We start from the raw sequence: 27,729 nt of genomic DNA, 5'->3' as shown, positions 1-27,729 counted from the left end.
GGAGAAATAGAACACACACGCCAACAGTCTGACTCACCTTCTGTCCAGGAATACCATCCAGACCTGGTGAACCAGAAACACCCTGGTCACCCTGAGGGAGAAATAGAACACACACGCACAATTAGGATTAGGCATGCACACGCACACACACGAAAGCACGCACACACACACACACACACACACACATACACACACAGTAAAAGGGAAGGCCTTAAGGCATCTCTAAAACAGCAAAACAGTACTCTGCCGTAGCTAATACAGTTCGGATGGAAACCACACGAACCACACAGTCAGAGTAGGCCAAGTCACACCACCATCAATCTCAATATGAATGTTATGACACTTGATATAGACTTTGCATGTCATGTGCAGTGTTGAGTAACGCAGACCAGCTTTAGTCAATTCTGAAACCTTATCAAGTATAGGAAAATGTTTGGGTGGGCCGCACCTTTTAAGTGTTATGTCCTTAGACTGGATCGAGTTTCATAGACAAATATGTCCCTGTGTGTGTGTGTGTGTGTGTGTGTGTGTGTGTGTGTGTGTGTGTGTGTGTGTGTGTGTATTCTTCAACTTCAACTTCTAAGGGCTCTAGAGGAGGGTTTAGAGCAGGGGTGTCAAAGTCAAATGGACGGAGGGCCAAATAAAAAATTTAGCTACAAGCCGAGGGCCGGACTGTTCGAATGTTCATTGAAAAATTTTTAAATGACGCATATAGTCTAGTGAACCTAATTGAACCTAGATGACTCAGATGACTCGTAATGTCACACAGAAAAGCCATTTCACACAGAAACATTTCGTCTCGGAGTTGTGTTGTGTCTTTCCCTTTGCTGTCCAAGAACAGACAAATCTCCTCACGAAGCTCGAAACATCTTTGAAGCACCTTTCCCTGGCTTAGCCATCGCACCTCTGTGTGATAAGGCAAATCACCATGCTCCGTTTCTAACTCCGTCAGAAATGCCTTGAACTGGCGGTGATTCAAACCTTTGGCTCTGATAAAGTTAACTGTGCGCGTGATGATGCTCATTACATGCTCCATTTTCAAGGCTTTACCGCACAACGCTTCCTGGTGTATGATACAATGATAAGCTGTCAGCTCACCTGTCGCGTTTTCCTCTTGCATCTTTTCCCGTATCTTCGCCACCAGTCCGCTCCTGTGTCCACACATCGCAGGTGCTCCGTCGGTTGTCAAACCCACGAGTTTTTCCCAAGGCAGCTCCATCTCATTTACACATCTTGACACCTCTTCATACAAATCATGCCCCGTAGTTGTGCCATGCATAGGACGTAAAGCCAAAAACTCCTCTGTCACGCTTAGGCTGGAGTCCACTCCGCGGATGAAAATTGACAACTGGGCAATGTCAGAAATGTCGGTGCTCTCATCCACAGCCAAGGAATATGCAATGAAATCTTTTCCCTTTTTCACAAGCTGCTCTTTTAGATTGATGGACAACTGGTCTACTCTCTCGGCAATGGTGTTTCTGCTCAGACTCACATTTAAAAAGAGTTGCCTTTTTCTGGGCAAACTTCGTCACAAACTTTAATCATGCAGTTTTTGATGAAATCCCCTCCGTAAATGGCCGGGCTGATTTAGCGATCTCTTCTGCCAAAATAAAACTGGCCTTGACAGCAGCCTGGCCTTGTGATTTGGCTTTTTTGAACAGAGCCTGTCGAGATTTGAGGCCTCGTTTTAATTCCTCTGCCTTTTGTAGCCTTTGTTCCATGTCCATATTCTTGTTTTTGTCCGCGTGTTTCGTTTCATAATGTCGTCTCAGATTATACTCTTTCAGTACCGCCACACTTTCTCCACACAGAAGACACACAGGTTTTCCAGCTACCTCCGTGAACATATACTCCGACTCCCACCTTGTTTGAAACCCCGGTTCTCAGTGTCCACCTTCCGTTTTGCCATTTTTGATGGGTATCTGAAAGTTAATTTTACTGTGATGCTGACGACTGCTGTGCCAATAAATATTGAAATGAAGCAGCCTACTGCTCGGTGCGTCACCGTTGCATTGTGGGAAATGTAGTATTGGTGCGTGTAAAAGATCTGCGGGCTGCCGGCTTGCTGCGGTCTGCGGGCCGGTTCTAATAATAAATCAAGATCATCCCAGGGGCCGTAAAAAACCTTCTCGCGGGCCGGATGTGGCCCGCGGGCCTTGACTCTGACATATGTGGTTTAGAGGGTGATGATGCTTTAGAGTGGTCCTGGTGAACTGAAGGTGATAGACCATGTACAGACCCAGCTGACAGGGCACTCTCTGACTCTCTGTTATGTTTAAAGAGTTTATCATGTTCAAACACATATGTAAGTTGTGAAATATCTCATATATATATATATATATATATCTCATATACAGTATATTGTATAAATATAAAATATTTCCACGATAGCATCACCACCCTGGATGGTTCCGACCTTGAATATGTGGACATCTATAAGTACCTAGGTGTCTGGCTAGACTGTAAACTCTCCTTCCAGACTCATATCAAACATCTCCAATCGAAAATCAAATCTAGAGTCGGCTTTCTATTCCGCAACAAAGCCTCCTTCACTCACGCCGCCAAACATACCCTAGTAAAACTGACTATCCTACCGATCCTCGACTTCGGCGATGTCATCTACAAAATTGCTTCCAACTCTCTACTCAGCAAACTGGATGCCATTTATCACAGTGCCATCCGTTTTGTCACTAAAGCACCTTATACTACCCACCACTGCGACCTGTATGCTCTAGTCGGCTGGCCCTCGCTACATATTCGTCGCCAGACCCACTGGCTCCAGGTCATCTACAAGTCCATGCTAGGTAAAGCTCCGCCTTATCTCAGTTCACTGGTCACGATGGCAACACCCACCCGTAGCACGCGCTCCAGCAGGTGTATCTCACTGATCATCCCTAAAGCCAACACCTCATTTGGCCGCCTTTCGATCCAGTTCTCTGCTGCCTGTGACTGGAACGAATAGCAAAAATCGCTGAAGTTGGAGACTTTTATCTCCCTCACCAACTTCAAACATCTGCTATCTGAGCAGCTAACCGATCGCTGCAGCTGTACATAGTCTATCGGTAAATAGCCCACCCATTTTTACCTCCCTCATCCCCATACTGTTTTTATTTATTTACTTTTCTGCTCTTTTGCACACCAGTATCTCTACCTGTACATGACCATCTGATCATTTATCACTCCAGTGTTAATCTGCAAAATTGTAATTATTGGCCTACCTCCTCATGCCTTTTGCACACAATGTATATAGACCCTTTTTTCTACTGTGTTATTGACTTGTTAATTGTTTACTCCATGTGTAACTCTGTGTTGTCTGTTTACGCTGCTATGCTTTATCTTTATCTTTACCTTCTGGCTTGAGTTTCCAGGGAACCCGTCTTTCCTGGTCTCTCCCTGTAAAGGAAGACATGATACAGTCAGTAGCTGCTGCTCCCTTATTGGTCATTTAGTTAGTGACTGCTTGTCTTATTGGATGTACAGTCAGTGGCTGCTCTCTAATTGGCTGTACAGTCAGTGGCTGGTCTCTAATTGGCTGTACAGTCAGTGGCTGGTCTCTAATTGGCTGTACAGTCAGTGGCTGGTCTCTAATTGGCTGTACAGTCAGTGGCTGGTCTCTAATTGGCTGTACAGTCAGTGGCTGGTCTCTAATTGGCTGTACAGTCAGTGCCTGTTCTTTTAGTAGCAGCTTGTCTCTCCCACGTCTATGGCAAGTAAGTATGGTTAAAATTGAACTGTTTCTAAAAGTTCCCTGAACACGTCACAGACATGGCTATAATATTTTCCTGAATGTTGCAGCCAAGGAATGGTGGTATGATTGGGACAACATGAATAGGCCTTGATTAAGCTTAGTTTGTAGCAATAGTTCCTTAATTGGACTAATTGTCATATTGATACACCCTGTATCCCACTGCTGTCTGCCTCTGAAGCAGGGTCAGTCCCTGGATGGGAGACCAGATGCTGCTGGAAGTGGTGTTGGAGGGCCCATAGGAGGCACTCTGGTCTAAAAAATAAAATGTCCCAGGGTAGTGATTAGGGACATTGCCCTGTGTAGGTTTCTGTCTTCCTGATGGGATGTTAAACGGGTGTCCTGACTCTCTGTGGTCACTAAATATCCCATGGCACGTAAGAGTAGGGGTGTTAACTCTGGTGTCCTGGCTAAATTCCCAATCTGGCCACCTAATCAACCCCAGCTTCCAATTGGCTCATTCATCCTCCCTCCTTTCCCTTGTAACTATTCCCCAGGTCTTTGCTGTAAATGAGAATGTGTTAAAATGATGTCAAATAAATCAATGTTTATTTGGTTGACATAGAACTACAATGGTTAAATGCCACTTTTTTACATCTTCTAATGAGACCATGTTGAAGCAGCTAGCAGAACAAGGCCCCAACACAGTGAAACAGGGTTACTGTGGCTCTGGGACTTGTAGCTTGCCAATTATCGGGTAATACAATCCACCTCTCTCTGCAGCTGTTGGAGCGCTGTGTTAAATACAACAGGCTCGGGACAGCTGTAAGGGAAGCAGGATGGGACACTAGCTTAGCTCAGTGAACTGCTGGACCTCCTAAATCCTCTGGCTAATGTGTGAATAAGACACTGACGGCCACTGACTGTAGCCTACATTAGTATAAGGACATGCCCTGGGCCATAATGGTTATAATAACTTTTGGAGAAAATATCCAAATAATGTATGTTTTTGACATTTCTAGAATGTGTCCAAGCTGAAATCTTTAATTGCTACATTCATTTTTGTACTTATAAATTAATGATATTGTATATATCCATAGATTCTAGAAGAACAGAACTCGTAAATTAATCATACTGTATACACCCATAGATTTTTGAAGAATTTAACTTATAAATGAGGTTAGATCAGCTGTCATACCACTTCAGAACCCAACATATAAGCGTGTTAAATGTGTAAACAAAATAAACAAACACTGTATTGTGTTAAAACATATTTAAAACTATCATTTTGATATCATGGATGGTCAGTCCTTGCATCCATAGTTCTGTCTACAAATTTGAATGGCTACTTTTCTGGGGCGGTGGTTAGAGGGGCGAGTGACCGAAAGGTTGGTGGATCAAATCCCTGAGCTGACAACATAAAAATCTGTTGTTCTGCCCCTGAACAAGGCAGTTAACCCACTGTTCCCAGGTAGGCAGCCATTGTAAGTAAGAATGTGTTCTTAACCCACTTGTAAAGTTAAATAATGGTTAAATACATGTTTTAAATGTTTTATTATCCAGGCCCATCCCTCAGTTGCTTACCAAAATAGAAACGGGGTGGAACGCTTGTTACTGTTTCAATTGAGGACTGTAGCTTTAAAGTAACTGTCCAGTGAAAATCTAATTTGAAAAGGTAGACTGACGTTGCCACGAGCAGCACCGCAGATATTGATATGAGTGTTATCCAAGACTTGGCTCTCACACGGTCACACACAGTATCTGCACATGTTCACGGGTTCACTTCACTCTTTGCAGCCTGGTAACCAGGGCGCCAAAACAGAGAAGAAGTTGAGCCATGTGCTTTCTTGGTGGTTGCAGAAACTGACCCACTATGCTGTTTACTTTCTGTATGTATGTTGTATTGCTGAGTCTACCTCTAAAAGATCATTATGTTGTTGACTCATATTAGTGGACAAAGCAGAAAAGTGAAGAAGAAAATAGTTCAAAAATCCCTCTAACTATTATCTCAAACAGACCATTTTAAAATGCTTGTCATTTCCTCAGAGAAGATCACGTCCTGTTTTTGGCAGAGACGTCAAGTAGTCTGAGCTGGCCAATCAGCTGTTTACTTGTCTTTTTATTTTATTTATGGTATATAGATCCACACCATGTTGTTGTTGGGGTACGTCCACACCATTGCAACACAGAAAATATGTTTTTTAACATACTAAATAAGGAAAAGTAGTTCACTCATTTTGTAATTAATTATAGGTAATAGTTCATAGAAATCTGGAAACACTGGACAGTTACTTTAAGGACATGTCCATGTGGCCTACTAGTGATGTTGGAGATATAGTAGCCTATGGAATCTATAGGCTCATCAGTGATGTAGGAGATAGACAGTAGCCTATGGAATCTATAGGATCATCAGTGATGTAGGAGATAGACAGTAGCATATGGAATCTATAGGATCATCAGTGATGTAGGAGATAGACAGTAGCCTGTGGAATCTATAGGATCATCAGTGATGAAGGAGATAGACAGTAGCATATGGAATCTATAGGATCATCAGTGATGAAGGAGATAGACAGTAGCCTATGGAATCTATAGGATCATCAGTGATGTAGGAGATAGACAGTAGCCTATGGAATCTATAGGATCATCAGTGATGAAGGAGATAGACAGTAGCCTATGGAATCTATAGGCTCATCAGTGATGTAGGAGATAGACAGTAGCCTATGGAATCTATAGGCTCATCAGTGATGTAGGAGATAGACAGTAGCCTATGGAATCTATAGGATCATCAGTGATGAAGGAGATAGACAGTAGCCTATGGAATCTATAGGATCATCAGTGATGTAGGAGATAGACAGTAGCATATGGAATCTATAGGATCATCAGTGATGTAGGAGATAGACAGTAGCCTATGGAATCTATAGGATCATCAGTGATGTAGGAGATAGACAGTAGCATATGGAATCTATAGGCTCATCAGTGATGTAGGAGATAGACAGTAGCCTATGGAATCTATAGGATCATCAGTGATGTAGGAGATGGACAGTAGCATATGGAATCTATAGAATAATTACTGAATCAGGAGATAGAACCCTATAGTCTACTGGTATAGGAATGTTCAACATCCATTTAGACAAAGCAGAGTCACCCCAGTAACACCATGTACAGTATTGTGTACTGCAGGTGTGTATAACTGATGTTGGGGATGGATAATAGCCTATAGCTATTATGTTCTGCCTGATCATTAATAGCACCCAGATCTCAATCAGTCCCTGATTAGGGTCAGCAGTGTAACTGGCTTCAAGGTATAGTTTGGAATATAAGGTGCCTATAGGGATGTTTGCATTCTCTTTAGAACAAGTGGACTCTTCCCCAGGGCTGATATGAGGCTTAGGTCCAACGCTCAGCAGAGCATTAAACCCCAATCTGCAGCAGAATCACAGGGTTAAAGGTTACCCTGGTGCCTGTAACTCTACATCCACTCCCTGTGTGAACTGAAACATTTTCCTGTGGCATTCTCCTTCATTCTTTCCCTCTGACTGTCTGTCTGCTTCCATGTCAAGGAAGGGCAGATCATTAATCAAATGTCTTTCACACCCATGCACACACACACACACACACACACACACACACACACACACACACACACACACACACACACACACACACACGTCCCCCTCTAAGTGACAACATGAGCGTTCTTCTCTGTTGAATCCATTAGAGATAATTATGACACTCTTCAACAGGCTGATTAATATATGTTAGTGCTCCAACGTGCATAATTGGGCTTATTTCTAACTAGCTGAATGTTTGGTGTGTGATCATTTATTGACAGTGGTGACAATAGTTTTCACCATCTACAAAATTAGACATTGAAAGCAAAGCTAGATTCGGTGGTGAAGGTTGCTAACGAGCCCTTCACAAGTATTGCGTTACTCAGAACCCACGCTGTTCTCGTGGCAGGTCTGCCAGTTTTCACTAGCAGAAGGGACTTTTCATAACAGGTTAGGAGAATGAAGTTCAGGTTAGGAACAGGGTTTGGGATAGGGTTAGCTAAAACGCATTAAAAACAAAAACAAAAACGTGACTGGAACATATCTAGCTACAACCAGGCCTGCCCTGAGAACACCCTCCATTTCCACTAATGTGATTCTGCTAAAAAACAACACTACCTCTGACCATGCTGACTGTCTAACAATGTGTTGGTGTGCAGTGTGCAGTGGTGGCTAAACATTTAAGAATCTTTGAAGTCCGTCGTTAGCATCTGAAAGAGAACGCTGGCTGTTGCTTTGACCCATACATTGTGTTCGGAAAGTATTCAGACCCCTTCACTTCTTCCCCTGCTGTGTCACGTTACAGCCTTATTCTACAATGGATTCAATTGTTTTCTTTAATCAATCTACACACACAATACCCCATAATGACAAAAAAACATTTTTTTTTAGAAATGTTTGCAAATGTAAAAAAAAATATGAACTATCATTTACATAAGTATTCAGACCCTTTACTCAGTACTTCCCCCAGATCTGTGCCTCGACACAATCCTGTCTCAGAGCTCTACGGACAATTCCTTTGACCTTATGGCTTGGTTTTTGTTCTGACATGCACTGTCAACTATGGGAGCCTATATAGACAGGTGTGTGTCTTTCCAAATCATGTCCAATCAATTGAATTTACCACAGGTGGACTCCAATCAAGTTGTAGAAACATCTCAAGGATGATCAATGGAAACAGGATGAATCTGAGCTCAATTTTGAGTCTCATAGCAAAGGGTCTGAATACTTATGTAAATAAGGTATTTCTGTTGTTTAGTTGTAGTAAATGTGCAAACATTTCTAAAAACTTGTTTTCGCTTTGTCATTATGGGGTATTGTGTGTAGATTGATGAGGATTTTAAAAAATGTAATCGTTTTAAGGATTGAAAATGTGGAAAAAGTGAAGGGGTCTGATGCTTCCCGAATGCACTCTATTTTCTATTGCGAAAGGAGAGCAGCATAATATGAATGGAGAAATAGAGACATGTATCTTTGGTAGTAAAACCATAAGCCCTATTAATGTAGTATGTTTTTAATGCTTGAAGGGATTTTGTGGGCATCCTCCTGAGTTTATGTGTTGTCATTACTCCTCGGGAAGAAAACCTTCGAATATCACTGGATATCAAACACACTTCATACCCTCTTTCATCAAGGAAATCATTTTATTTTCCTTCATCCATCCATCCATAATATGATTTTTACTAGACCGTGACACTGAGTAACAGAAGCTCTTCACTTCAATAAATGCATAAAATTCACTGATGCTTCATTCCCATTGGAAGTCCACTTCTAAGAATGACTTTTAACAGTCAGCCGACTCATTCAGGTTTTACAGTATTACCTTGACTGAGCGTTAAACAGGGGGAGAAATGGGTCATATAGAACTGAAGGACTGTACAACTCAAATGAAGTAGAGAAGCACAGCCACTTCTTGAAGACTCCAACTGTACATGTACATACAATAGATGGATGTGTGCTAGCAATAGCAGAATGATGACATTTTATGGAAAGAGGGAAGAGAAATCATCATTATAACCTTTTAATGCACCCCTTACGTAGTTATTGGCAATTGAGCTTTTACAGAGATTTATACAGAAGCTCCAATACTGGTTAGACTTTAGAGCATTTAAACAGAATCATAATGAGAACTGTGGGTTAATTGTTATGACCTTACAAGGAAAACGTTGGGGGGGGAAATTGGGGATTAACTTGTGGTTGTGTTACTTCAAGAGAAGAGAAAGTATAAATCCAGCACTGTGGTGAAAGTTGGATGGAGGATCCTAATCCCGTTCACAGTGATGAAACAGCTGTGGTTATCCAAGGTTCTTCAGAAGATTAAACACATCTATCCTGGTATTATAAGAAGGCAGCTTCCTTGAAAGGAAATCACTTTTTCCTAATGGCCTTGTATTATATTATAGGATTTAAAGCCCTAGTGCTATGTTATACGACATACAGCGCTAGTGCTATGTTATAGGATGTACAGTCCTAGTACTATGTTATAGGATGTACAGCCCTAGTACTATGTTATACGACATACAGCCCTAGTGCTATGTTATAGGACGTACAGCCCTAGTACTATGTTATAGGATGTACATCCCTAGTGCTATGTTATAGGATGTACATCCCTAGTGCTATGTTATAGGACGTACAGCCCTAGTGCTATGTTATAGGATTTAAAGCCCTAGTGCTATGTTATACGACATACAGCGCTAGTGCTATGTTATAGGATGTACAGTCCTAGTACTATGTTATAGGACGTACAGCCCTAGTGCTATGTTATAGGATTTACAGCCCTAGTGCTATGTTATAGGATGTACAGCCCTAGTGCTATGTTATAGGATGTACATCCCTAGTGCTATGTTATAGGATGTACATCCCTAGTGCTATGTTATAGGATGTACATCCCTAGTGCTATGTTATAGGACGTACAGCCCTAGTGCTATGTTATAGGATTTAAAGCCCTAGTGCTATGTTATACGACATACAGCGCTAGTGCTATGTTATAGGATGTACAGTCCTAGTACTATGTTATAGGACGTACAGCCCTAGTGCTATGTTATAGGATTTACAGCCCTAGTGCTATGTTATAGGACGTACAGCCCTAGTGCTATGTTATAGGACGTACAGCCCTAGTACTATGTTATAGGATGTACAGCCCTAGTACTATGTTATAGGATGTACATCCCTAGTGCTATGTTATAGGATGTACATCCCTAGTGCTATGTTATAGGATGTACAGTCCTAGTACTATGTTATAGGACGTACAGCCCTAGTACTATGTTATAGGACGTACATCCCTAGTACTATGTTATAGGACGTACATCCCTAGTACTATGTTATAGGACGTACATCCCTAGTACTATGTTATAGGACGTACAGCCCTAGTGCTATGTTATAGGACGTACAGCCCTAGTGCTATGTTATAGGATGTACATCCCTAGTACTATGTTATAGGACGTACATCCCTAGTACTATGTTATAGGACGTACATCCCTAGTACTATGTTATAGGACGTACAGCCCTAGTGCTATGTTATAGGATGTACAGTCCTAGTACTATGTTATAGGACGTACAGCCCTAGTGCTATGTTATAGGATGTACAGCCCTAGTGCTATGTTATAGGATTTACAGCCCTAGTGCTATGTTATAGGACGTACAGTCCTAGTACTATGTTATAGGATGTACAGTCCTAGTACTATGTTATAGGATGTACAGCCCTAGTACTATGTTATAGGATGTACAGTCCTAGTACTATGTTATAGGATGTACAGCCCTAGTGCTATGTTATAGGATGTACAGTCCTAGTACTATGTTATAGGATGTACAGTCCTAGTACTAGTGCTATGTTATAGGACGTACAGTCCTAGTACTATGTTATAGGACGTACAGTCCTAGTGCTATGTTATAGGATGTACAGCCCTAGTGCTATGTTATAGGATTTACAGCCCTAGTGCTATGTTATAGGACGTACAGTCCTAGTACTATGTTATAGGATGTACAGTCCTAGTACTAGTGCTATGTTATAGGACGTACAGTCCTAGTACTATGTTATAGGATGTACAGCCCTAGTGCTATGTTATAGGATTTACAGCCCTAGTGCTATGTTATAGGACGTACAGTCCTAGTACTATGTTATAGGATGTACAGCCCTAGTGCTATGTTATAGGATGTACAGCGCTAGTACTATGTTATAGGACGTACAGTCCTAGTGCTATGTTATAGGATGTACAGTCCTAGTACTAGTGCTATGTTATAGGACGTACAGTCCTAGTACTATGTTATAGGATGTACAGCCCTAGTACTATGTTATAGGATGTACAGTCCTAGTACTAGTGCTATGTTATAGGACGTACAGTCCTAGTACTATGTTATAGGATGTACAGTCCTAGTACTATGTTATAGGACGTACAGTCCTAGTACTATGTTATAGGACGTACAGCCCTAGTACTATGTTATAGGATGTACATCCCTAGTGCTATGTTATAGGATGTACAGTCCTAGTACTAGTGCTATGTTATAGGACGTACAGTCCTAGTACTATGTTATAGGATGTACAGCCCTAGTACTATGTTATAGGATGTACAGTCCTAGTACTATGTTATAGGATGTACAGCCCTAGTACTATGTTATAGGACGTACAGTCCTAGTACTATGTTATAGGATGTACAGCCCTAGTACTATGTTATAGGATGTACAGTCCTAGTACTATGTTATAGGATGTACATCCCTAGTACTATGTTATAGGATGTACAGCCCTAGTACTATGTTATAGGATGTACATCCCTAGTACTATGTTATAGGATGTACAGCCCTAGTACTATGTTATAGGACGTACAGTCCTAGTACTATGTTATAGGATGTACAGCCCTAGTGCTATGTTATAGGATGTACAGCCCTAGTACTATGTTATAGGATGTACAGTCCTAGTACTATGTTATAGGATGTACAGCCCTAGTACTATGTTATAGGACGTACAGTCCTAGTACTAGTGCTATGTTATAGGATGTACAGCCCTAGTACTATGTTATAGGACGTACAGTCCTAGTACTAGTGCTATGTTATAGGATTTACAGCCCTAGTACTATGTTATAGGATGTACAGCCCTAGTACTATGTTATAGGATGTACAGCCCTAGTGCTATGTTATAGGACGTACAGTCCTAGTACTAGTGCTATGTTATAGGATGTACAGCCCTAGTACTATGTTATAGGACGTACAGTCCTAGTACTAGTGCTATGTTATAGGATGTACAGCCCTAGTACTATGTTATAGGACGTACAGTCCTAGTACTAGTGCTATGTTATAGGATTTACAGCCCTAGTACTATGTTATAGGATGTACAGCCCTAGTGCTATGTTATAGGACGTACAGTCCTAGTACTATGTTATAGGATGTACAGTCCTAGTACTATGTTATAGGATGTACAGCCCTAGTGCTATGTTATAGGATTTACAGCCCTAGTGCTATGTTATAGGACGTACAGTCCTAGTACTATGTTATAGGACGTACAGCCCTAGTACTATGTTATAGGATGTACATCCCTAGTGCTATGTTATAGGATGTACAGTCCTAGTACTAGTGCTATGTTATAGGACGTACAGTCCTAGTACTATGTTATAGGATGTACAGCCCTAGTACTATGTTATAGGATGTACAGTCCTAGTACTATGTTATAGGATGTACAGCCCTAGTACTATGTTATAGGACGTACAGTCCTAGTACTATGTTATAGGATGTACAGCCCTAGTACTATGTTATAGGATGTACAGTCCTAGTACTATGTTATAGGATGTACATCCCTAGTACTATGTTATAGGATGTACAGCCCTAGTACTATGTTATAGGACGTACAGTCCTAGTACTATGTTATAGGATGTACAGCCCTAGTACTATGTTATAGGATGTACAGCCCTAGTACTATGTTATAGGATGTACAGCCCTAGTACTATGTTATAGGATGTACAGCCCTAGTACTATGTTATAGGATGTACAGTCCTAGTACTATGTTATAGGATGTACAGCCCTAGTACTATGTTATAGGATGTACAGTCCTAGTACTATGTTATAGGATGTACAGCCCTAGTACTATGTTATAGGACGTACAGTCCTAGTACTAGTGCTATGTTATAGGATGTACAGCCCTAGTACTATGTTATAGGACGTACAGTCCTAGTACTAGTGCTATGTTATAGGATTTACAGCCCTAGTACTATGTTATAGGATGTACAGCCCTAGTACTATGTTATAGGATGTACAGCCCTAGTACTATGTTATAGGATGTACAGTCCTAGTACTATGTTATAGGATGTACAGTCCTAGTACTATGTTATAGGACGTACAGCCCTAGTACTATGTTATAGGACGTACATCCCTAGTACTATGTTATAGGACGTACATCCCTAGTGCTATGTTATAGGATGTACAGTCCTAGTACTATGTTATAGGATGTACATCCCTAGTGCTATGTTATAGGATGTGCATCCCTAGTACTATGTTATAGGACGTACAGCCCTAGTACTATGTTATAGGATGTACAGTCCTAGTACTATGTTATAGGATGTACATCCCTAGTACTAACACATTCACAGCTCCTAAGTGGAATCAAATCTAAACATTGACGTCGTCATGAAATGATTGCTTTTTCTTCTTCCTTTACAATCCCCAGAACATGTTCAGCACCACACTACAGATGTACTCCATTCCGCCCTGCCTGCTTGCCTTCTCAACCAGCTGTCACTCATTTCATTAAGTCCCACAATGCACTTCTTCTGAAAAGTGATAATAATGCCAGGAATCCTATTCGGGGCAGTTGATTGGTTGTCCCAGTGTCGCTGAACCCAGCCTGTCTGTCAAAACGTATAACTTCAACAGAGGTACAGTAATTAAATGACCCTTTCAGAAATGACATGACGTTGTATTGGATTCCCAGTTTAATAGAACAAGTAAATGGTGTGCTCACAGGAGTCTATTCACCTGAGTATGATACGCTTGGAGGTTTCCCTACAAGTTACTTTCAACCTGAAAAAAAACTCATTATGACTTTAAAGAGAATTATTTTGTGCTACTTTTAATGATTTAATGGTATCTAAAGTGCCAAGACTAGTTCAATAAGGATATATGGACTGAGGTGTTTTCTTTGGTCCTCGTAGACCACTATAACAAACCTAACGCCACTTCTACAGCAGGAACACACTAATTATAATGGAGAGTTTCACAAATAACCCAATTCCCCCTCCTCTCGGTCGGTCCTACAGGTAGAATGATTTAAAGCTTGTGTAGTAGCTGTTGTACTTCCTCTGAATTCCTGAGTGGTTTTAAGGGGAAAACAGAAGGACTGCATAACAAATGGCACCCTAGTCTCTATATAGTGCATGTTTTTGACCAGGCCTATAAGATATCTCATAGGGCTCTGCTCCAAAGTAGTGCACTATATTGGGAATAGGGTTCCATTTAGGACACAACTCAAGATCCTACTAGCTCCGCAAAATGTCTTTACCCAAACTACACCACTCTATGGTAATTGGGTCAATGACCACAAAGACCATCTGGTCCTAATAGGCGAATCACCACCTGTTCAGAGAAATTACTTCCTATCATTCTTCATTCCCAAACACACTGGATCTTCTTTACTCTCTCTCTCTGTCAAACACACTGGCTCTTCTTCTCTCTCTCTCTCTCTCTGTCAAACACACTGGATCTTCTTTACTCTCTCTCTCTGTCAAACACACTGGCTCTTCTCTCTCTCTCTCTCTCTGTCAAACACACTGGCTCTTCTTCTCTCTCTGTCAAACACACTGGATCTTCTTTACTCTCTCTCTTTCTGTCAAACACACTGGCTCTTCTTCTCTCTCTCTCTCTCTCTGTCAAACACACTGGCTCTTCTTCTCTCTCTGTCAAACACACTGGATCTTCTTTACTCTCTCTCTTTCTGTCAAACACACTGGCTCTTCTTCTCTCTCTCTCTCTCTGTCAAACACACTGGCTCTTCTTCTCTCTCTGTCAAACACACTGGATCTTCTTTACTCTCTCTCTTTCTGTCAAACACACTGGCTCTTCTTCTCTCTCTCTCTTTCTGTTAAACACACCGGCTCTTCTCTCTCCCTTTCTGTCAAACACACGGGCACTTCTCTCTCTTTCTGTCAAACACACTGGCTCTTCTCTCTCCCTTTCTATCAAACACACTGGCACTTCTCTCCCTTTCTGTCAAACACACTGGCACTTCTCTCTCTTTCTGTCAAACACACTGGCACTTCTCTCCCTTTCTGTCAAACACACTGGCACTTCTCTCTCTCTCTGTCAAACACACTGGCTCTTCTCTCTCTTTCTGTCAAACACACTGGCTCTTCTCTCTCTTTCTGTCAAACACACTGGTACTTCTCTCTCTCTCTGTCAAACACACTGGCTCTTCTCTCTCTTTCTGTCAAACACACTGGCTCTTCTCTGTCTCTCTTTCTGTCAAACACACTGGCACTTCTCTCTCTCTTTCTGTCAAAGACACTGGCTCTTCTCTCTCTCTTTCTGTCAAAGACACTGGCCTCTTCTTCTCTCTTTCTGTCAAACACACTGGGTCTTCTCTCTCTCTCTTTCTGTCAAACACACTGGCTTTTCTTCTCTTTCTCTCTTTCTGTCAAACACACTGGCTCTTCTCTCTCTCGCTGTCAAACACACTGGCTCCTCTCTCTCGCTGTCAAACACACTGGCACTTCTCTCTCTCGCTCTCTGTCAAACACACCGGCACTTCTCTCTCTCTCGCTCTCTGTCAAACACACTGGCTCTTCTTCTCTCTTTCTTTCTGTCAAACACACTGGCCCTTCTCTCTCTTTCTGTCAAACACACTGGCTTTTCTTCTCTTTCTCTCTTTCTGTCAAACACACTGGCTCTTCTCTCTCTCGCTGTCAAACACACTGGCTCTTCTCTCTCTCGCTGTCAAACACACTGGCACTTCTCTCTCTCGCTCTCTGTCAAACACACTGGCACTCTCTCTCTCTCGCTCTCTGTCAAACACACTGGCTCTTCTTCTCTCTTTCTTTCTGTCAAACACACTGGCTCTTCTCTCTTTCTTTCTGTCAAACACACTGGCCCTTCTCTCTTTCTGTCAAACACACTGGCACTTCTCTCTCTCTCGCTCTCTGTCAAACACACTGGCTCTTCTTCTCTCTTTCTTTCTGTCAAACACACTGGCTCTTCTTCTCTCTCTTTCATTCCCTTCGGCCTCAGCCCTCTATTTGTGCATTCACACGCTCATCTGCAATATACACAAGTGTCCCTATGCTGAGGGAGTGAAAATTATGGAGGATGTATTAGACCCTCCGATAGCCACTTCAAAGGCTTCAGAGCACAATTTCACACAAAACAACGGAGAGGCGTAATGGAGAGGCGTAATGGAGAGCCGTAATGGAGAGGCGTAATGGAGAGGCGTAATGGAGAGGCGTAATGGAGAGGCGTAATGGAGAGGCGTAATGGAGAGGCATAATGGAGAGCCACCTGTACTTGTTTATGTCTGATTTCAAGGCTTGAAACACGTTGCAAATTAAATGTTGAACTGATACTGACGGTTATATATTGTAAAAGGACAGGGGGAATCTGAATTTCAAACAATACAGTCTGGGACATATTTCCATTGTTAAATCATGGAGGATAACACACAATACAGTCTGGGACTTATTTCCATTGTTAAATCATGGAGGATAACACACAATACAGTCAGGCTCTTATTTCCATTGTTAAATCATGGAGGATAACACACAATCCAGGACATATTCCCTTATTTCTGTCTCCGTCTGTGTCTGTCTTTTCTCTGTCTCCGTCTGTGTCTGTCTTTTCTCTGTCTGTCTTTTCTATGTCTGTCTCCGTCTCTGTCTGCCTCCGTCTGTCTGTCTTTTCTATGTCTGTCTTTTCTCTGTCTCCGTCTGTGTCTGTCTTTTCTCTGTCTGTCTTTTCTATGTCTGTCTCCATCTGTGTCTGTCTTTTCTCTGTCTCTGTCTGTCTTTTCTCCGTCTATGTCTGTCTTTTCTCCGTCTATGTCTGTCTTTTCTCTGTCTCTGTCTGTCTTTTCTCCATCTCTGTCTGTCTTTTCTCCGTCTCCGTCTTTGTCTGTCTCCATCTCTGTCTGTCTGTCTTTTCTCTGTTTGTCTTTTCTCTGTCTCTGTCTGTCTTTTCTCTGTCTGTGTCTGTCTTTTCTCTGTCTGTGTCTGTCTTTTCTCTGTCTCTGTCTGTCTTTTCTCTGTCTGTCTTTTCTCTGTCTGTCTTTTCTCTGTCTGTCTTTTCTCTGTCTGTCTTTTCTCTGTCTGTCTTTTCTCTGTCTGTCTTTTCTCTGTCTGTCTTTTCTCTGTCTGTCTTTTCTCTCTCTGTGTCTGTCTTTTCTCTGTCTCTGTCTGTCTTTTCTCTGTCTGTCTTTTCTCTGTCTGTCTTTTCTCTGTCTGTCTTTTCTCTGTCTGTCTTTTCTCTGTCTCTGTCTGTCTTTTCTCCGTCTGTCTTTTCTCCGTCTCCGTCTTTGTCTCTCTCCCTGAAATATGTAACTAAGGAAGCACAACAGCTTTATGTCTGTTAGAATTGTAACTGAATTCTACAGGTACAATACTTGTGTACACTTGCACAGTCATGATGGTATTTATTGAGCCAGATAGATATTCAACATCTCCTTTACCTTGTCTCCTTGATCGCCTTTCTGTCCTGGAAGTCCTGCCAAGCCTGGTAGACCTTGATCACCCTACAAAGAACAAGAACATTTAATTGATGTAATTTACCTGAACTAGCTTGCTAATGACTGTCCATCCACACATTAAAAACTCCCCAAAGACCTGAGAAATTCCCCAAGGTGTCCCTCTGTCTGAAGTCTGCTTTCAGCACACTTCCATGGACATTAGTGGAACCACCTCTGGAGATGGCGGCCATGCCTCAAACAAAGCAACTACATATTTGTGCCAAATTACTGCTAATAAGCTTTTATTTCCTGCCTTTGGTTGGCATCCAAGAAAACCCATTGGCATAAATGTGCTTTAATTTGGTATTTATTTTCTTGTTTAATACGTTTGGTGTCAGCAGTGGGATATCTGAATGCATGGTTCCATTAGAACAGAACCCTCCAACCCATTAGGATTATATTTGCTGTTTGGACAGATTGTAGCTGAGGATTGCTCAACTCCGATCTCCTATATCGAGGTTGAGTTGAGTATTGATAAGGGGTCGCACGATTTGCTGGCAACAACATTGAGTTGCCACCAGTCGATACTTGAAATTCTGAAAACGCTTACCTGTACCTATTTTTGTCCTGTACAACAAGAAGTCCTTCCGAAGGGTGCTGAAATTCATACTTTTACTAAAAATGTTTATTGAATACAATGGCACCCTATTCCCTATTGGCCTTGGTCAAAAGTAGTGCACAAAAGAGAGAATAGTGCTGTTTGGGACGCAGGATATTTCTATGGACTGTACCTTTTCTGCTGAACATTGACATCTGTCACTGCTGGAATGCTGGACCCGCTGGACCCGAGCTGGCTGGACGGGCTGGGAGAGCATCCGGGGAGCTGGCCTGCTCCATCTGTATCCAAGGGATTGGGAGTCACCCCTCCAGCACCAGGGCCCTCCCTGCTAGGCTCACACTGTAGGATCAATACAAAGATTTACAGTTGGGATTTTTACTATTTTGTTGCCTTACAACCTGGAATTAAAATAGATTTTTGGGGGGTTTGTATCATTTGATTCACACGACATGCCTACCACTTTGAAGATGCAAAATATTTTTATTGTGAAACAAACACGAAATAAGACAATAAAACAGAACTTGAGCATGCATAACTATTCACCCCCCCCCCCCAAAGTCAATACTTTGTAGAGCCACCTTTTGCAGCAATTACAGCTGCAAGTCTCTTGGGGAATGTCTCTATCTAGCCACTGAGATTTTTGCCTATTCTTTAAGGCAAAACTGCTGCAGCTCCTTCAAGTTGGATGGGTTCCGCTGGTGTACAAAGTCATACCACAGATTCTCAAATGGATTGAGGTCTGGTCTTTGACAAGGCCATTCCAAGACATGTAAATGTTTCCCCTGAAATCACTCAAGTGTTGCTTTAGCAGTATGCTTAAGGTCATTGTCCTGCTGGAAGGTGAACCTCTGTACCAGTCTCAAATCTCTGGAAGACTGAAACAGGTTTTCCTAAAAATGTCCCTGTATTTAGCGCCATCCATCATTCCTTCATATCTGACCAGTTTCCCAGATCCTGCCGTTGAAAACATCCCCACAGTATGATGCTGCTACTACCATGCTTTAACTGTGGAGATTGTATTCTTGAGGTGATGAAAGGTGTTGGGTTTGCGCCAGACATAGCGCTTTCCTTGATGGCCAAAAATTTCAATTTTAGTCTTGTTTGACCAGAGTACCTTCTTCCATATATTTGGGGAGTCTCCTACGTGCCTTTTGGCAAACACCAAACGTGCTTCCTTATTTTTTTCTTTAAGCAATGTCTTTTTTCTGGCCACTCTTCCATAAAGCCCAGCTCTGTGGAATGTATGGCTTAAAGTTGTCCTATGGACAGATACTCCAATCTCCGTTGTGGAGCTTTGCAGCTCCTTCAGGGTTATCTCTGATTAATGCCCTCCTTGCATGGTTTGTGAGTTCGGTGGGCGGCCCTCTCTTGGCAGGTTTGTTGTAGTGCCATATTCTTTCAATTTTATAATAATGGATTTTTATAACCGAACCCTGATCTGTACTTCTCCACTCCCTGACCTGTTTGGAGCTCCTTGGTATTCATGATGCCGCTTGCTTGGTGGTGCCTCTTGCTTAGTCATGTTGCAGACTCTGGGGCCTTTCAGAACAGGTGTACATATACTGAGATCATGTGACAGATCATGTGGCACTTGCACACAGGTGGACTTAATTTCATTTGTTAATTAGTTCTGAAGGTAACTGGTTGCACCAGATCTTATTTAGGGGCTGAATACATATACACGCACCACTTTTCAGTTGTTTATTTTTTTTAAATGGTTTGAAACAAGTTTTTTTTTTTTTTCACTTCACCAATTTGGACTATTTTATATATGTCCACTGCATACAAACTGTTTAGACACATTGCTCTGTTATTTAAGGGCCAGTTTCCTGGAACCACCTTAAGCCTAATCATTTCATGTTGTTATTCAATTATGTTTTCTAGTTCACTTGAACTTGAGTCCAGTGCTTGAAAGAATTTTGGTCTAGAAAGCAATGTAAAATCTCCATTCAAAGTGCTATTTAGTTTAGGATTAGGCTTAATTTGGGTATAGGAAACCGGACAATTATAATACAACACATGTTGAAATGCAGTTCTCAAATAGTCTGAAATGTAATAACAGTCCAGTACCACTACCGTATTTATAATCAGTTAATGTCCAATGATTCATTGACCCAATGAGATACCTGAATTACAGTGGAACTAGATGACTGTCCCAGGGGAATGAGGAAAGGACAATACTTAAGGTTTTGAATGCCAATACATTATTTCCTACCATATTGACTGAGCCCCAGTACTGAAACTCAATGCACACTGAGATAACATCCTGGTTATGGATATATATTATAACTGGCATAGGCCAAAGGTGAGAGGTCACTGATACACACTATTTCCAACCATATAGACCACATGTGACCTAGCACATTGAATCAACATAACCCAACACTCACTGAGATGACAACATGGACATGAATACATATAGGCCTAACTGTCAAAATGTCAAAGGTCACTTCTCCTTTTAAACACAGTTAGCAGTCCAAATTGCACGCTTTTTTCCTATGGGCTCTGGTCAAACGTAGTGCACTATACTGGGAAAAGGGTGCTATTTGGGATTCATCCACAGGTCGTAAGGTCATTGACCTGTTCTGCAATATGAGCTAACAGAAGAATATCTATCTATCAATCTATCAATCAAATGTATTTATAAATCCCGTTTTACATCAGCAGCTGTCACAAAGATATTGCACAGTAACCTGGATAAGATGTCCCCTATGAAAGAAACATCATTCAGCTTTCAAGAAGGACAAACACAACCAGATTATATTACATATTGTCCTTAAATTCAAATATCGACCAAGAAGCCAGTTTCACTGCTTTAAAAATATATATTCCCCTCTTACAATTGGCTCATTCATCCCCCTCCTCTCCCCTGTAACTATTCCCTAAGGTAGTTGCTGTAAATGAGAACATGTACTCAGTCAACTTACCTGGTAAAATAACAGATACATTTAAAAATATATATATATAAATTTTATCAGGGACTGATTTAGACCTGGGAAACCAGGTGGGTGCAATTAATTCTCAGGTAGAACAGAAAACTAGAAATACTCTGGAATTCATAGGGAAAGAATTGAATGACCCAGCTCTACTGTATATCAAGCCACGTGGAAGGTCTCATGTATGTCCTAAAATGTGCACTGTACATGAAAGGAGTGTAAAAGATCTTACCGTAGATCCTGCCTGCTCACAGCAGGTCTCCATCTCAGCCAGGTATGGGTCACAGTAGATCAGGATTTGTTGCAGTTCGATCTGGAGAGAAAGACATCTGTTAGGGACATTATGATGATTCAGATATAGAGAAAAAAATACTTTTTAAAAAGCTAACAATGTATATTTTGAAATAGGAAACATGTTTCTTTGACCGAAACTAAGCAACCCCAGCACACCAAAATTGGTTCTGTGAAAGTTCCCAGAACATTTGTTTGTTCGCGGCAAATGTTATTTTAGAATGCTTGTAGAAAACATTTGCCTGATGTTTCAAGAACATTCAAGAACTGTTCTTTAACAGGTTGCCAGAATGTTTCATTAGGTTGTGGGAACAGTCTGGTGGGAACTTTTGGGTACATCACAAAAGATATGTTCCCCAAACACAAAAGCTGTCCAGTTGGGCCTCCGCTTCTAGAATGGTTCTTTAAGGGTGCAAAAAACATGAGATATTACAAGTACGTTCCCAGAACACATTTCCTCTGTTCTTTAAAGGTTCCAAGAATATTTCATTAGATTGTGGTAACACTGACTGGTCAAGAGATATGTTCCCAAAACACAAAAACTGTCCAGTTACGCAAACATTCAGTTATCAAATAAAATGTTATTTGTCACATGCGCCGAATACAACAGGCCTGTCAGGAAGTCCAGGATCCAGTTGGAGAGGGAGTTGTTAGTCCCAGGGTCCTTAGCTTAGTGATGAGCTTTGAGGGCACTATGGTGTTGAAAGCTGAGCTGTAGTCAATGAACAGCATTCTCACATAGGTGTTCCTTTTCTCCAGGTGGGAAAGAGCAGTGAGGTGTGCGATTGAGATTGCGTCATCTGTGGATCTGTTGGGGCTGTACGCGAATTGGAATGAGGCTAGGGTTGCTGGGATGATGGGGTTGATGTGAGCCATGACCAGCCTTTTAAGCACTTCATGGCTATCGACGTGAGTGCTACAGGGCGGTAGTCATTTAGGCAGGTTACCTTCACTTCCTTGGACACAGGGACTATGGTGGTCTGCTTCAAACATGTAGGTATTACAGACTCGGTCAGGGAGAGGTTGAAAATGTCAGTGAAGACACTTGCCAGTTGGTCCGTGCATGCTCTGAGTACACGTCATGGTAATCTGTTTAAGGGTCTTGCTCACATCAGCTATGGACAACGTGATCACACAGCTGTCCAGTTTCCCTTCATATTCTGTAATGGTTTATACACCCTGCCACATCCAACGAGCGTCAGAGCAGGTGTAGTAGGATTCAATCTTAGTCCTGTATTCACGCTTTGCCTGTTTAATGGTTCGTCTGAAGGCAAAGCGGGATTTCTCATAAGCGTCTGGATTAGTGTCCCGCTCCTTGAAAGCAGCAGCTCTAGCCTTTAGCTCATGAGGATGTTGCCTGTAAATCCATGACTTCTGGTTGGGAAATGTACGTACTGACACTGTGGGGACGACGTCGTCGATGCACTTATTGATGAATCCGGTGACTGAGGTGGTATTCTCCTTAATGCCATTGGATGAATCCCGGAAAATATTCCAGTCTGTGCTAGCAAAACAGTCCTGTACCGTAGCATCCGTGTCATCTGACCACTTCCGTATTGAGCAAGTCAAAGGTACTTCCTGCTTTAGTTTTTGCTTGTAAGCAGGAATCAGGAGGATAGAATTATGGTCAGATTTGCCAAATGGAGGGTGAGGCAGAGCTTTGAATACATCTCTGTGTGTGGAGCAGAGGTGATCTAGAGTTTTTTTCCCTCTGGTTGCATATGTGACATAATGGTAGAAATGAGGTAAAAAGGATTGCTTGCATTAAAGTCCCCAGCCACTAGGAGCGCCGCTTCTAGATGAGCATTTTCTTGTTTGCTTATTGCCTTATACAGTTCATTGAGTGCTGTCTTAGTGCCAGCATCGGTTTGTTGTGGTAAATAGATAGCTACAGCTACGGAAAATATAGATGAAAACTCTCTTGGTAGATAGTGTGGTCTACAGCTTATCATGAGGTACTCTCCCTCAGGCGAGCAATACCTTGAGATCTCTTTAATATTAGACACCAGCTGTGATTCATCTTATCGTATCTGTTCTGTCCTGCCGATGCATGGAAAACCCAGCCAACTGTATAAAATCTGTGTCGTGGTCCAGCCACGACTCGGTGAAACATAAGATATTTCAGGTTTTAATGTCCCGTTGGTAGGATAGTTTCGAGCGGAGATTATCCAGTTTATTTTCCAGTCACTGCACGTTGGCCAATAGAACGGATGGTAGAGGCGGGTTACTCACTCACCGACAAATTCTCACAAGGCACCCCTATTTCCGTCCCCTGTATTTCCATCTTTTCTTCACGTGAATGACAAGGATTTGGGCCTGGTATAGGAGAAGCAGTATATCCTTTGTGTCAGACCTATTAAAAAAAATCTTTGTCCAGTTCTAGTTAAGAAATCACTGTTCTGATATCCAGAAGCTCTTTTGAGTCATAATAGACTCTAGCAGCAACATTATATGCAAAATAAGTTACAAACAATGCGAAAAAACACACTAAATTCCACAGTTGGTTAGAAGCCTGTAAAATGGCAGCCATCCCCTCCGGCGCCATTCCCATGATGATGGTTTTGGAATCGTGCATGGCCATGCAGTCTTGGGTGAACAGGGAGTACAGGAGGGGACCAAGCATGCACCCCTGAGGGTCCCCCTTGTTGAGGATCAGCATGGCAGATGTGTTGTTGCCTACCCTTTCCACCTGGGATCATCCCTGTAACATCAGGTGAATGTGTTTTGTACGCTAAAAGAAACATTGTAGAATCATCCACATAACTGGACAGTTTTGGTGTTTTGGGAACATATATTTTGTTTTGTACCCTGTCATGATGTTGGCCTTTGGATAACCTTTTAGTGAATGTTAGGAGAACGTTACCTGTGGGTAAGGTTTATGACCCCCCATAAATACCTTCCTCCCTCCCCTCTCTCTTGACTCATAGAGAGTCTGGGAACATCAAACAAGTGGAGGAAAAGGATCCATATTTCGGTAATAGAACCAGTTGAAAATATGCGTTGGTACTTCATGAATATGATGTCAGTTCAGTTGTCATCTGAGACATTATGACTGATGACAGGACGACCTAAACTATATCTGGGAAAGTCTACACATTTTCAGATTCATATGGAATTGTTGTGCAATTCAAATGTTTAAATATAAAATTATTTGTGAAAAGATGAGAGATTTGGGTTTTCATAAGGTTAGAGCTCTGCTCAATCAGTGGCCCGCCCCTGTGAAGAGACATGGGTTGTAAACTATGAAACACACCCTTCTCTCCCTCCACGATATAAAGCCTTGACGAAAATGTAACCTCCTGTTCCGAGGATGATAGGACGACGGTCCATACGTTAAAAAGGACTAACATGTCAACTACAGAACTAAGCCAACCTCAGCGTGAGCTTTGGTTGTGAATGGTATAAACTTTGAACTCTTACTCACTAAAGAAGTGAGACATCCTAGCCGTTGAGTTAGCAACAGCAGCTGTAAACGTGGGCTAGGGCAGGACGGACAGAGTATCCCATCTACCACACTATGACGACACTACAACGTAACCGTTTCACCACCACGGACACTCTTCAATGGACAAATGACTCTGTTGTGCAACACGGCCTTCCATCTACCACCAACCTATTGAAGCGCAGCTCAGAGTAAATATTTATTGCATTTTTCTTTTCCAAATGGGCGGTAATTTAGAATGCATAAGATTCTGTATTTACAATAGAGTAGCTGCCTACAGCCCGATAGAGACATAGCTTCTCCCTTTGTTCCTCAAATCTTCCCGCTCTTTCACTTAAACCCAACCCCCGTCCTTTGTGTAACCAGCTGTCATATCTGTTCCGTCCGCTAGGGACGTTTTCCTTTATGACATCATATGTAATCAATGTGTATATGTAATTCTGTGTGATTAGTTAGGTATTTAGTAAATAAATATTTTGTGAAGATAACCAAGAAATTACAACTTTCAGATGAGACTGAAATAAGGTGACGATTAATATTGACTGCTATTGATGTAAAATATTACTAGGTCTTTAAGAGTTTATTCGGAAGATAACAGCTCTATAAATATTATTTTGTGGTGCCCCGACTTTCTAGTTAATTACATTTATATGATTAGCTCAATTAGGTAATATTAATTACAGAGAAATGATTTTATAGAACAGCATGTCATAACACTTAATCCGGTATAGCCAAAGACACGACAACCCTCAATGATCCCACCAGACTGTTCCCACAACCTAATGAAACATTCTGGGAACCTTTAACGAACAGATGAAATGTGTTGTAGGAATGCTCTCGCAACATCAGGCAAATGTTAAACATTCATCACCATGAATGGACCGTTTTTGTGTCACGAGAACATTTGCGACAACCTAACAGATGTTCTAGGAACTTTCACAGAGCCAATTTTGGTTTGCTTGGAAAACATTACTGGTACACTGTGTTATTTCATTACCTGGAAGACTAATGAGAACTATTGAGGAATGTTCTGTGATGATTGTTACAGGTGTTGTGCACAACATTTTAGTGAATGTAAGGAGAATATTCCAACGATATTTAATTTAAAAATATTTTTTGAAAAATAAAATATTTTGTTATTAAAAGGAATGTTATCATCCTAGTGTTAGATAAAACCCTAACTAGAACTTAATGGGAATCTTAGCTAATGTTCTGGGAATGTTCCCGGTTTGCTGGGACCCTTCTAGACATTGCCCTTGAATGCAACCATATATAGTTACTGTATGTTTAAAAGTATAATGTCGATCTCATGGACTGTCAGTCATGCTCCGTCTATGTATTTCAGAGCGGTTATATGTCCAGATTGTGGCTTTAGGCCTAAACGTACATCTACAGGCCGTCCATCCTCCACCCGGGTTGTAATCAGCGTATATCCACTGGGGTCGATTTCATGCTTCTCGTCTGTCAGCCTCCTCTCTATTAGTTTACAGTCCATGTAAATGGAGACGATGCTGCTCTGGACCGCCACACCCAGCTTGTGCCATTGGCGGTCAAACAGGGTGTGCAGGTCTCGGCTCTTAAAGGTGTAGTGGAGGCTGTTCTTCAGAAGGCCCCGGGCTGAGAACTCCACTGCTCGTTTAGCACCGTCCAACACTACAGACACCTGAAGATAGAGCCGGAGGAGATTGTAAGACATTATATTGTCTCATAACAAGTTGTAAAGCTTTATACCTGCTGGTAAAGTGTTGCCTTCCATTCATTACCATCAGGGTCATGGTAGATACAAGCATCAGTCATGGCATGAAAACGTTGATCAATTAACCAATGGTTAACCAACCGACAGACCGACCTACTGACCACACGGCCAACCGACTTGACTGATCTACCAGCCAAGCGCCCTACCAGCCAACCAGCCGATGGACCGACTGACCTGCCGGGCGAACTGGCAGAGTCAGTGAGCGATCGACTGATCAGTCAATCAACCAACCAATAAATCAATATAGATCCAAACCCAATTCAATGCTTTACATCCAGACATCATGAATATCCTTATAGTGGACATTCAGACCTACCTGGGTACCTCCCGTCTGGTCAAATATCTGCCACAGATACCAGCGGTCTTTCTTAGTGGTTTTCCTCAGCCGGAAGGTGGTAACTAGAGAATATTCACTGGACAGACCGTTGGGGAACACCAATCTGAAAGTAAAAATGTACATTGTTCGAGCTGCATATTGTGAAATTGAATCACAAAAATATATGAAACTTAACAATGGGCCTAACAGTGAAAATATTGTTTCGGAACTTTCAGTCTTGGTTGGAAGAGCATTAATAGCTAACGTAGAAGATTTTACCCATAAAATTAGTATATAAATTTGCTAAATGGACTGTCAAAAATAAACATTCAGAATGAATATGAATAATCATGCTGGATGACTTATAGCTTTCTATGACTGTGTAGTAAGAAAACCAATCAAATTGAATCACTTGACAACGTTCTTCTATAGCCGCCTAGCGCAAAATGGCCGCTTACATATAAAGCTAGAATTTTATGCCAAACATGATTCATCCAGCCAGATTA

At 41.7% G+C, this 27,729-nt stretch overlaps 1 protein-coding gene across 1 annotated transcript; it reads right to left on the bottom strand.

The window, feature by feature from the left end:
* Positions 1 to 7: 7 nt before the first annotated feature.
* Positions 8 to 27,367, bottom strand: LOC135530846 (collagen alpha-1(XIX) chain-like). Its single transcript, XM_064959020.1, has 7 exons — positions 27,224 to 27,367; positions 26,539 to 26,814; positions 21,651 to 21,731; positions 18,655 to 18,821; positions 17,867 to 17,929; positions 3,349 to 3,393; positions 8 to 91 (listed from the first exon to the last, which is right to left on the bottom strand). Exons 1-7 carry the CDS (start codon positions 27,365 to 27,367, stop codon positions 34 to 36), a joined length of 834 nt encoding a protein of 277 aa, XP_064815092.1. The 3' UTR covers positions 8 to 33.
* Positions 27,368 to 27,729: the final 362 nt, after the last annotated feature.

The sequence above is a fragment of the Oncorhynchus masou genome, unplaced genomic scaffold, assembly GCF_036934945.1.
Source record: "Oncorhynchus masou masou isolate Uvic2021 unplaced genomic scaffold, UVic_Omas_1.1 unplaced_scaffold_1438, whole genome shotgun sequence".
In the NCBI taxonomy this organism is placed as follows: domain Eukaryota; kingdom Metazoa; phylum Chordata; class Actinopteri; order Salmoniformes; family Salmonidae; genus Oncorhynchus; species Oncorhynchus masou.
The sequence above is the reverse complement of the archived record's forward strand: the minus strand, read 5'-3'. Positions and strand labels throughout refer to the sequence as shown.

What these genes read in the sequence shown, in the direction of transcription:
- LOC135530846 (XM_064959020.1), bottom strand. Translation starts at nt 27,367, where the DNA reads ATGTACATTTTTACTTTCAGATTGGTGTTCCCCAACGGTCTGTCCAGT. An exon ending in ACCAGACGGGAGGTACCCAG is followed by an intron (nt 26,815 to 27,223) that starts GTAGGTCTGAAT and finishes CTCTATCTTCAG; the next exon opens with GTGTCTGTAGTGTTGGACGG. An exon ending in AAGGCGATCAAGGAGACAAG is followed by an intron (nt 3,394 to 17,866) that starts GTAAAGGAGATG and finishes CTTCCTTTACAG; the next exon opens with GGAGAGACCAGGAAAGACGG.